The 12,513-nt window shown below is 40.0% G+C and overlaps 1 protein-coding gene across 4 annotated transcripts in view; it reads left to right on the top strand.

Annotated features, from left to right (window-relative positions):
• The window catches only part of LOC113421963 (laminin subunit beta-1-like), a 106,902-nt gene that overhangs the window by 38,546 nt on the left and 55,843 nt on the right, over positions 1-12,513 (top strand). For all 4 annotated transcript variants that reach the window (XM_087954431.1, XM_087954432.1, XM_087954433.1 and 1 more), the window contains exons 10-13: positions 1,317-1,505; positions 3,592-3,771; positions 10,946-11,058; positions 11,146-11,225. In XM_087954431.1, coding sequence (XP_087810557.1) covers positions 1,317-1,505; positions 3,592-3,771; positions 10,946-11,058; positions 11,146-11,225 — 562 coding nt within the window. The remainder of the gene's footprint in view (positions 1-1,316; positions 1,506-3,591; positions 3,772-10,945; positions 11,059-11,145; positions 11,226-12,513) is intronic.

The following is a 12,513-nucleotide window of genomic DNA, read 5'->3' as shown; positions in this document are numbered from 1 at the left end:
TGATCTTTTCCCCCCATGATTGTTAAGAGAATCATTGCAATTGCTATGGGAGTTGTTAAGTGAATTATGCAGTTGTTAAGTGAATCTGACTTCCCCCGTTAACTTTGCTTATCAGAAGCCAGACGGGAAAGATCGCAAATGGTGATCCCGGGACCTTGCAACCTTCGTAAATACATTTCGTTTGCCAAGTGCCTGAATTTTGATCATGCAACTGAGATGGTCATAAGTGCACGGACCGATTCTAAGTCACCTTTTTTTTCAGTGCCGTTGTAATTTTGAATGGTCAGCAATGAATGGTTGTAAATCAAGGACTACCTGTACAGGTAATAGCCATTCAAAGTTACAACGGCACTGAAAAAAAGTGACTTACGACTGTTTTTCACAGTTACAACTTTGCAGCATCCCCATGGTCACGTTTCAAAATTCAGATGCGATGCTTGGCAACCAGTTCATACTTATGACTATTGCACCACCCCCCCGGGTCATGTGATCCCCTTTTGCAACCTTCTGACAAGCAAAGTCAATGAGGAAGCCAGATTCACTTAACAACGAGGTCACTAACTAATCAACTGGAGTGATTCACTTCACAGCTGTGGCAAGAAAGCTCGTAAAATGGGGCAAAACCCACTTAACGAATTTCTCACTTAACCACATAAATTTTGGGCTCAATTTTGGTCATAAGTCGAGAACCACCCGTATAGTATCCTGAATCACACATCTAGTCAAGATCCAGGCAGAGAGCTTCCTCTTTTGAATGGCCATCCAACCCCACTGCAGAAATTCCTGAACCTTTCTCCTCCCTGGTTGAGGGAGGGCTCCTTCACCTGGGCTGCCTTGCTTCTTTGTGATACTCCTTGGGAGCATCCTATGGGAGCACCACAGTTGTCATGACTTGAGACCATTCAGGACCCCAAGTTTCAGGGAAATTGATAGGCCGTGTCACCGTTTATTTAGGCTCTACTGGAATAAGAGCCGTGATGGGTGGTGCAGTGGTTAGAGTACAGTACTGCAGGCTACTTCTGCTGACTGCCGGCCGATTGCAATTTGGCAGTTTGATCTTGACCGGCTCAAGGTTGACTCAGCCTTCCATCCTTCTGATAAAATGAGGAGCCAGATTGTTGGGGGCAATAGGCTGACTCTGCAAACCGCTTTAGAGAGGGCTGTAAAGCACTGTGAAGCGGTATATAAGTCTTAAGTGCTATTGCTATTGCTATAAGTATTGCTAGATCAGGGGGTTGTCTTGGGTGGTATCCATGGAGGAGAATGGAGACGAACGGAATGCAGGCAACTAAATCACTTCCCTGTCTTCTCGCCAGAGTGCAACTGCAACGAACACTCCCACCGGTGCCACTTTGACATAGCCGTCTACCTGGCTACAGGTAACTCCAGTGGTGGGGTCTGTGACGAGTGCCAGCACAACACCATGGGCCGCCACTGCCAGAGCTGCAAGCCGTTCTTTTACCGCAACCCACTGGCTGACATTAGGGCCAAAACCGCATGCGTTCGTAAGTATGTCGCTTTCTTCTTGCCTGCCCCAGAAACAAAGAGGAAGTAAACTGAATCTATACATGTGAGTGGCTTTGCCATTTGCTTTGGGAAACACTCTGTAGAACTGAAAAGTGTCCATTCTTTCGCTGACCATTTCTTTTTTCTTCCATTGTGTCTGATTCTTGGAGTTTATCTGGACAAATCCCTGCAGTTTTCTTCGCAAGGTTTTTTCAGAAGTGGTTTGCCGTTGCCTCTTTCCTAGGGCTTAGAGAAAGTGACTGGCCTAATGGTCACCCATCTGGCTTTGTTCCTGAAGCAGAACAAAAAGTCAGAGTCTCTCAGTTTCTAGCCTGAGACCTTAACCCCTACACCAAGCTGGCTGTCTTGACCCTAAAGATGAAGATAAAGGTTCCCCTTGCACATACATGTAGTCGTTTCCGGCTCTAGGGGACGGTGTTTATCTCCATTTCTAAGCTGAAGAGCCAGCGCTGTCCAAAGAGGTCTCCATAGTCATACTAAATGCCAAAGGCTCACGGAACACTGTTCCCTTCCCACCAAAGTGGTCCCTATTTTTCTACTTGCATTTATTACATACTTTGGAAATGCTAGGTTGGCAGAAGCAGAGACAAGTAACGGGAGCTCACTCCATCACGTGGCACTAGGGATTCGAACCGCCGAACTGCCGACCTTTCTGATCGACAAGCTCAGCATCTTAGCCACTGATTCCCACTAGTTTAAATTGCTAGCAATTTTTAAACTAGTCAGAAATCAGACACTATTGTTTTGACCACTTCCAGGATGTATTGATCTGTACGAAGGCCATGGTTGCTTGTAAGATATCATTGGAGCTTTCCTCCAGAGGAAAGGATTTGAAGTGGATTATGAAATAAACTGTCAGTAGAAATGAATGCTGCACACAATTGTCTGTGCCTTTGATTCACAGATGCTTCCCTACAAAGTGTTTTGTGCTGGATAACTCTGCACTCTATGATCCCATTCCATCATCTTCTTTAGCAGTTAGTTCAGCTTATTTCTAAAACAAGTATACAATCGAGCCTTTTGATTGAAATAAAACTCTGAAGTTACTCATAAGGTTTCCCTTCGGATTCTCTTTCCGTGGCTCTTTTCGTGGTTCGTGATACATGAATACCAAGATGTCTGCAGGGGTCAGAAGTTCAATATGATGGTCACCTCTGCACAATACTCAGTTAGCCAGAAAGTGCCAAGTCAAGTCTAAGCTCATGTGTAGCAAAATGCAAAGATCCAGTTCCTGGGCATCTTCAGAGAACCAAATTTTTGCTTTTCCTGTGCACCAGGCACAACCCAAATGCATCTTCCAGCATGTTTGTGGGTCATACCCTTTCCTCCAAGAATGTGTTTTTCTCCTTAGAGCAGGGGTGTCAAACTCAAGGCCCGTGGGCCAGATATGACCTATGGGGTGTTTAGATCTGACCCACGGGGCTGCCCTGGAAACAGCGGATGGCCTCCTGGAGCCCTTTGCCAGTGAAAATGGAGTTCGGGGGGCCCACGCTCGGCTCATCAAGGCTCCATTTTTGGCCATGACAGCCTCCTGCAGCCCTCTGCCAGCAAAAATGGAGTCCAGGCAGGCTGTGTGCGGCCACCCCGAGCTCCAGTTTTGCTGGCAGAGGGATGCAGGAGGCAGTCACAGCTAAAAACAGAGCCTCGACAAGTGACACTGAGCTGGTCACATCCTGCCCCTGGTCATATCCTGCCCCTGGTCACACACCCCTGCCCCACCCCATCCCAAGGTCAAACACAACCCTGAGGTGACCCTCAATGAAATCGAGCGACACCTCTGCCTTCAAGGGTAAAATGAGAGAAACATGGACAGTCCACTAACAAGACGGACAGGGACTCTTGAATTTTTTTGTAAAACCCAAAGTTAGACCTGGTCTTTCTGAAGCTGCTCCAATGTGAAGAAAGAGGTTAACAAATCACTATTTCTGGGAGTCGCCATTGGTTTTACGGTGCCTCCAGCATGCTTCGCAGAAAAAAATGAATAGCGGTGTGGCATTGTTCAGCCTATCCAATTTACCGATTTCTTCTGCTCCACACGCATGCTTTTTCTCTTTCATCTCGTAGCCTGTGACTGTGACCCAGCAGGCTCTTCGGATGGAGGTGTGTGTGACAGTCATACAGACACAACGCTGGGTATGATTGCGGGGCAATGTCGCTGCAAAGAGAACGTCAAAGGTGCGCGTTGTGACAGCTGCAAAGAAGGCTTTTACAGCCTGAGCCTGAACGATCCTCTTGGCTGCCAACGTAAGTAACAAGGCTGTCTGGGGAAACCGGGTGGCTGCAGGAATAGAGAGACTACTGGTAGACCTCATCTTACAACCACAATGGAGCCCAACATTTCTGTTGTTAAGCGAGACATTTGTTAAGGGAGCTTTGCCCCATTTTGCCACTTTTTGTGATGACCCGGGGCATGGCGCAAAGGCAACACAGTCAGATAATCAATAAAAGTCCCTTTAATAGCTCCAACTTTGCCCCCAGTGTCCAGGTTACTGCTGGACTGCTTTTTAACCTCAGCTGCTTCACGCGGCACAGCCGATTGCCTCACATCAGCTGTTTTACACACAGGGCTTGCAGCAGAAGGTGAGTTGCAAATGCTGCACATGCGCAAAGCACATACTCATACTGAACCAGTAGGAAATGTTTTTGAAACCCACCACTGGTACATGTCTGTCATTTGGAGACAGTTGCACAGCTGTTGCATTTGTACTTCCAGTAATGTTAATATTCTGGCTGGGGCTTTCAAACCACCTGACTCCCAACAGGAAGTCAGATCAACCAATCAACATGCAGGTTGTACATCTTCACGCAACGCATAGTTGAGATTTAGGACTCATACACATTGGCCTGCCTGCAATCATCTGCAATCTACGCTTACCCATCAATCTCTTTGCAGTGGTGAAATGCATCAACACCTACGTGTAGTTCCGGATAAGTCTAAGCCAAGCTTAGTTGGCCATACCCAACATGGCAGTCATTCTTTGAAAGAACCTCAAACATGCTCTCAAAATTCCAAATGTGCCCACTGGCTTAGAGAGATTAGGAATCTGGGCTCTATCAGTGCATTTTTTAGTATCTCTTACGCAGCCTGTTATTTCTCCCTCTGTCTATATTTACTTAAACAGTACTCCTTATCCTTTAGTGTTTTTTTTTAAGGCAAAACAACTATGGAATGGAAATTCATTAGACCTTACTATTTTGGAGCAAAGTGAAGAAACAGCTTGTACTAGGTGAATTCTCTTAGCAGAATCTGAATGCTGTGGTTGTAGCATGTTGGGTGGAGCAAAGCGGTTGGGCATTTGCAGCCATCTAGTCTGCTATGTTGGGCTTTGGGGAGGGGAGAAGTTTAAGCAGAGAAATGTGTGCCTCAAACCTCATTGCAACACAATCTGGAGGAGAGTTGAGGGTTGCATGTCATTCATGACCAGTGAGGTTCTTGGTGCACTTTGAACTTGGTTGTTTTCTTGCAGACATTTCATTACCCAACTAGGTGACATTATCAGTGCTAGAAGGAGGTAGGGTTTGCTGTCTGTTTATATACTCGTATATACTTGTTCTGTCAATGTTAGTGAGTGTGTTCTTGGTAGTTCCTTCAGACTGTTGTTTGCTGTTTGTTGGAGTGTTTGTCTGAATTGTTTCTTATTGGCTTTGAATGATTATGTTGTTTGTCTCTAAAGCTCATGAGGACCAATAGAAGAGAACATCTGTAGCTCAGGGTTGAACTGTGAGATCTCTGGTACTCTCTGAGTTTAGTTGTTTTCTTGCAGATGTTTCATTACCCAACTAGCTAACATCATCAGTCCTAAAAGGGAGTGGGTTTGCTTTCTCTACTCCCTTCTACAGGCACATAGAGATTAACAACATACCATTCAAAAGAGACAATAAAAAACTAAAACAGCACAACACTTCCTTGCCAGCAACCTACATCCGTGTAGGCAGAGATTAATACTGAGATTAATACTATACCAACAAAAGTGTGTATAGTCAAGGCTATGGTTTTCCCAGTTGCAATGTATGGCTGTGAAAGTTGGACCATAAGAAAGGTTGAGTGCCAAAGAATTGAGGCCTTTGAACTTTGGTGCTGGAGGAGAAGATTCCTGCGAGTCCCTTGGACTGCAAGGCCATCCAACCGGTCAGTCCTAGAGAAGATCAACCCTGACTGCTCTTTAGAAGGCCAGATCCTGAAGATGAAACTCAAATACTTTGGCCACCTAATGAGAAGGAAGGACTCACTGGAGAAGAGAATTTTGCTGGGAAAGATTGAGGACAATAGAAGAAAGGGACAACAGAGAATGAGGTGGCTGAATGGAGTCACTGAAGCAGTCGGCGTGAGCTTAGATGAGCTCTACCAGAAGATGGTAGAGGACAGGAAGGCCTGGAGGAACATTGTCCATGGAGTCGCGATGAGTCGGACACAACTTCGCAACTAGCAACAAAATATTATACCAAAATCAAGCAGTAAAGCAATATTTCAATCAGCTCAGTCAAACGATCCAACTCAGACAAACAATCGAGGAGGGCGGAGCTGGCGTCGCGATGATACGGCATGCGATCTTGGAGGTCTGAGATCGCAGCCGATATCTTTGCTCCTGGACGGTCCTATCGGATCTAAACCGTCCCGAAGAGACGGTGAAAGTGAAGAGTGCATCCTGTCGATCCCATGGATACCACAAATTCCCTGGTAGATCCAGGAGAAGCTCTTCTTGCCAGTGGCAAAGAGGCAGCCATTAAAGCTGCTGAAGTTGGGACAGCTCCGAAACGGAAGAGAACAGAAAGAGAGAGTGTGCCGGTTTCATGAGAACTTTTTTTTTATTCTAAGATCTGAAAGGACACCCTAAGGAAAAGAAAGAATCTGTAAAAGTTTTGACAGAAGTGATTAAGCGTTGATTTTAAACAGGAATGTCAAAGTAATGTGTTTTTTTTCTTCTCATTGCTGGATTTTCTATATATGATCTTGTATTTTGAAACTGGACTGGTTTTTTCGTTTATATCTATTTATTTCTTCTCCTTTTTGATTTTGTGATATTTTAAGCTAGAGGCTCCCTTTAGTTATTTCATTTTTTAAAAATATCTTCTTCTTTTTTTAATTAATTCTTATTATATCCTGCTCGGAAAAGGAGGGGGAAAGTGAGAGCAAAGAAACTTTGTAACACTGCCAACTAGAGGCTTGAAAATATTCTATTTCCCTGTGACCAGACAAAGCTGAGAAAGAAAGAACTGAGACTCTTTTTCAAGGACATTGCTATTTGATAAGATAGAGGGAAGAGCACGGGAGAGTATTATTGCAAGGGCTCTTCTGGGTTTCTATCAACAGCTGGAGTCTGGTGTTGAAACACAGGGGGAAAAAAGGTGATAAGTTTTTGGAGAAGAGAGCTATAATAAGAGCCTTGGATAATTAAACAAAGTGCAGTGTGCCCTTTTTACTTTTTCTAAGTTGTGCTATCCCTCCTCACCAGCTTTATTGTATTTCTTTTTATTTAATTTTTTTTGTAATAACTATATGGGTTTTTGGCTTTGTTGGAGCTTGTCTTTGTTTTTCTTTTTTTCTTTGGAAGTCCAATCTCTACGTTTGCTTTTTATTTTAAAGGGGAAGCCTTAAAAGCCTTTTTTTCCCTTTCCTGGTATTTTTGTTTTTTCATCTACCTTTCTGGTTTATTCTCATGCACTTTTTTCTATTTAAGACCTTTCAATTGGATTAAGGTGTTGAAGAACCTGAAGAATTTTTCCCTTTTCTTTTTTTTCTTTTTCTTTTTAAGCTCTTTTTCTTTATCCTACTATTGATTGGATTAAGGTATACAAGAACCTGAAGAAATTTTGTCCTCCCTTCTTTTTTCTTTTTTTAATTATTATTATTGGGCTTCTTTTTTCTACTATTTTTATTTTGAACTATAATTGGTTACTTCACAATTGGATTAAGGTTTAGAAGAACCTGAAGATTTTGAATTGCTTAAAGTGAGTAGGAAATTTACAGCTCCTGGTTCTTCAAATTCTACTTCTTCCTCTCCACCATGTGGAGGACAACGTTCAATACAGACAATGTTAAAGCAAGAAAAAGAACAAGAAAAAGTGACTCTGCAGATGATTATGCAAGGAATTCAAAATATTCAAGCAAGATCAGAGAATATTGAAAAGAGAATAGAGAACATTGAACAAAGAACAGAGAACATTGAACAAAGAACAGAGAACATTGAACAAAGAACAGGGAAAACCAATGAAAAAGTGGAGAACATGCAACAAATGATGTTGAAGTATGATGAGAGATTCCAAAAAATTGAAGAAGAAGATAAACAAAGAGACAAGAAGATTGGAGATATTGATAATAGATTAACGGTGGTTGAACAAGATAAAAGTGGTATGTTGAGATGGGAAATGAATAGATCAGAATTCTATCTTAGATTCCAAAATGTAGAGAAAGAAAAAGGACAAAACCTAGCTGAGATAATGATAGAAATACTGGCTGAAGCTTTGGAAATAACTCAAGAGAAGATGATGGATGGAATAGATGAGGTTTATCGAGTTTTCACAAGATATGTAATGAGAAATAGCTTACCAAGAGAAGTTCACATTAGATTTACAAAGAAAGCCATTAAAACGCAAATATTGCAAGTGGCAAAAGAGAAAACATTGAAATACAAAGACAAGGAGATTGTGGTCTGGAAACAAATACCCAGAAGAGTGAGAGAGATGAGAAGAGAATACCGATTCCTGACTAAAATGCTACTTAAAAAAGAGGTGAATTATAGATGGCTGATTCTAGAAGGTTTAATGTTCACATGGCAAGAACAGAGACATAGAATTGACTCAATTGAGAAAGCGGAATTATTTTATACAGAATTTTTTGGAGGGAAAAAGGAAGAGCCAGAAAAAGAGATCTCACTAATTGAATTCCAAGAGAACTGCCAAATGGCGACTGAAAAAGAAGAAGGTGCAGTAGGTGGAAAGGTGGAAGCCAAAGAACAACGTGAACTAAGATCTACGAGAGCTGCTAAACCTAACTATAAAATATAACCATGGAAGAGAAAAAATTGATTACAATTAATATAAATGGACTTAACTCAGCCGTTAAAAGAAGGAAAACCTTTCATAAATTAGAGAAATTAAAATTTGATATAATTTGTCTACAAGAAGTACATATTAAAAAACAATATGAACAATTGTTGGTACAGCCAAAATTAGGGAAAATATTTACTTCCTTGACACAATGTAAGAAAAGAGGAGTGGTTTTATATATTAAAGAGACCACCCCAGCAAAATTGATCTATACCGATGATGATGGAAGAATACTAATGGTGGAAATAATGGACAATAATATGAAAACACTCCTGATTGCAATTTATGCTCCGAATGACAAACAAGAAGAATTCTACAAAAAATTACATATGAAAATAATCGAACTGGACTATGCTAATATAGTTCTGATGGGAGATTTTAATGGAATTGTAGACAATAAATTGGACTATACAGCACAGAAAACAATAAAGCAAAACAGAAAGACTCTCCCTAAATCTTTTTTTTAAATGGTAGATGAAATAAACTTAAAAGATACATGGAGAGAAAGAATTGCTAAAACTAAACAATACACCTTCTATTCAAATAGACACTTATCATGGTCCAGAATAGATATGATATGGATGTCAACAGAATTAATACCTAACATTCAAGAAATAAATATTGAAACAAGTACTTGGGCAGATCACAATCCAATGACAATTAAATGGAAAGGATAAAAAAGATCTAGATGGACGTTAAATAATACTATTTTAAAGGAAAAAGACTTCACACAGTGGATGGAGAAAGAATTGGCTTTTTTCTTTAGAGAAAACAAAAAAGAAGATACATCAATTCAGAATGTATGGGATACAATGAAGGCATATGTTAGAGGCTTGATAATAGACTATACAAGGAAAAGGAATACTATGAAAAGACTAGCCTCTAAGGCCCTAAAGGATGAGCATAAAAGACTTGAAAAAGAGCTACAGAAAATGCCACAGAAAAAGGACATCAAGCTAAAAATGGATATAATTAAACACAAAATGGGTCAAATAGAAAAAGAAGAATTAGCACAGAAAGTTAGAGGTGCTAAACAGAACTACTTTGAAGACGCAATCGTTGAATCTTCCATTGCTAGAAGTTATGAATGAAGTTATGTTAAAGAAGAAGATACCTAAATCATGGTCAGAAGCCTATATTACACTTATTCCTAAAGAGGAGGCTGACCCATTACAAATTAAGAACTATAGACCCTCTACTAAATGCAGATTACAAAATCTTTGCTTCAATATTGGCAGAAAGACTTAAAAAATATTTAAATAATTTTATCCATCCTGATCAAAATGGATTTCTGCCAAAGAGACAAATTAAAGACAATATGAGAGTAATCTTGGACACCTTGGAATACTACGAGGCACATCCTGAAAAACAAATGGCTCTGATATTTCTAGATGCACAGAAGGCATTTGATAATGTGAATTGGCGATTCATGTTATTACTGTTGGAACAGATGGGTTTTGCTAGAAAAAAATAGACTGAAACCAGAGATATTTTTATTGGGAATTTTACCTGAAATATATAGTAAAGACTTTAAATACCTGATTGTAAATGTATTAACAGTGGCTAGGATTGTATTTGCTAAAAACTGGAAAAATGAGAAAGTACCATCACAGGAGGAAATCATTAAGAAAATATTGGAATGTGCTCAAATGAGTAGATTGACATTTGAAATTAGAGAGCAAGAGGATAAACAATTTTATAAAATTTGGGATCTTTTCTATCAATGGTTAGACAATAAAATACAGTAATGAAATACGTAGACTTTTAGAAAATAATAAATATATAAAGATGTACTTTTTTCTTATTATATCTACAAAATGATTTTAGGATAGATTTGGGATGATAATATGAACTGTTATAAAACAAACTAAGTAAATTATGATTATCTTGTAAAACATGAATGAATAAAAGTATAGTCAAATGATTGATTAATAATGATACTAATGTATTTAATTTTTGATTGACAATATGAGATCATATGCAATGTAATTGTAATCGAAGACTACGAAATGGAAGCACAAAACAATTTGTAAACCAACCGGCACACTGTATGTACACCTATGGAAGACAGCTTGATGTTTTTATGTTTTGTTTGTTTATGTTTGTTTTTAAAAACCAATAAAATTAAAAAAAAACCAATCAACCATTAAACAATAGACTAATCAAGGAACTACCAAGGACAGTCCCACCAACATTGTCAGGGTGAGCCACTTGTATATAAACAGAAAACAACCCAAATTCCTTCTAGCACTGAAGATGTTACCTAGTTGAGTAATGAAACATCTGCAAGAAAATAACCAAGCTAAGTGCTTACCCCACTTTTTAAAGACCAGAAACAGATCCCATGGAAACTACTGGCATGTATTCTCAGCCTGCAGGTGTGACCCTCGTGGGATCATCACAGATAGCAGCTCCTGTGACCAGATCAGAGGTGATTGCTATTGCAAGCGTTTTGTCACCGGGCAATATTGCGACCAGTGTTTGGTGAGTGAGTGTTGTATCAACTGGATTTGTGCTTTTCATATTTTGAGTCCAGTCCCTAATGGGTGTGTTGGTCCTTCTCTCTCACAGCCTGAATACTGGGGTTTGAGCTACGACGTGGCAGGCTGCCGAAGCTGTGCTTGTGATTTTGGAGGGGCCTACAACAATAGGTAGGACTGCAATGAGCAGACACCAAAGGAAAGAAAGGAAAAGAAGGAAACATTTTAAGTGGTTCCCCAGAGACCGTCTGCCTCTTTCACAGCTGAGAATCCTGAATTGACAGACACTGAAAATAGAGCTTCACAAATTGACTCCGTGGCTAGTGGTCAAATTCTGTAATAACACCAACATCCTAAAGCAGTTCACTGCAACAGCAGCACTAACATTTATTTTATTTTTATTTATTTTTATTTGTCAATTGCTTACAAGATGATAGGTATAAGTAAAAAACATAGTTATGAATACATGGAAACATATAAGAAAAATAATAAAAATATATAAAAGAAACAATAGGACAGGAACGGTAGGTACTTTGGTGTGCTTATGCACGCCCCCTACAGACCTCTTAGGAAAGGGGTAAGGTCAATAGTAGACAGTCTAAGGTTAAAGTTTTTGGGGTTTGGGGGAAAAAAACCCACAGAGTTAGGTAGAGTATTCCAGACATTGACCACTCTGTTGCTGAAGTCGTATTTCCTGCAATCAAGTTTGGTACAATTAACCTTTAGTTTGTATCTATTGTTTGCTCTAGTGTTGTTATGGTTGAAGCTGAAGTATTCATTGACAGGTAGGACATTGCAATGTATGATTTTATATAGTATATTTAGATTGGACCGAAGGTGGCGTAGTTCTAGGTTTTCTAGGTCTAGAATTTCGAGTCTGGTGGCATAAGGTATTCTGCAACGAGTAGAGGAGTGGAGAACTCTTCTTGTGAAATATTTCTGGACTTTCTCAACTGTGTTGAGGGTTCCGTAATTGAGATACGTAATGTGGGTTCCAGACTGATGAGCTGTATTCGAGTATTGATCTAGCAAATGTTTTGTATGCTCTAGTTATTAGTGTAATATTACCAGAGAAAAAGCTACGTAAGATTAGGTTAACAACTCAATGCCTTTTTGGCTATGTAGTTACAGTGGGCTCTAGCATTTAGGTCATTTGAGATGAGTACTCCAAGATCTTTCACAGAGTTTGGATCATCAACAAGATCTTGACTATTCAGCCTGTATTTTATTTTCTTATTTTTTTTGCCAATATGTAGGACAGAGCATTTATTTGTTGAGATTTGAAGTTGCCATTTGATTGACCATTCTGACATATAGTCAAGGTCTTTTTGAAGGGTAGCTGTATTGTCTGTGGTGTTGAATAGCTTTACATCATCAGCGAAGAGAATGCAGTTGCTCTTGATATGATCACAGAGGTCATTTATGTAGAGTATGAAAAGAGTTAGTCCTAGAACACTAC

This window comes from Notechis scutatus, chromosome 2, assembly GCF_049901735.1.
Source record: "Notechis scutatus isolate UNSWTSFEM ecotype Mainland chromosome 2, rNotScu1.2, whole genome shotgun sequence".
In the NCBI taxonomy this organism is placed as follows: domain Eukaryota; kingdom Metazoa; phylum Chordata; class Lepidosauria; order Squamata; family Elapidae; genus Notechis; species Notechis scutatus.
Note: the sequence above shows the minus strand (reverse complement) of the source record. Positions and strands in the feature narration are given on the sequence as shown.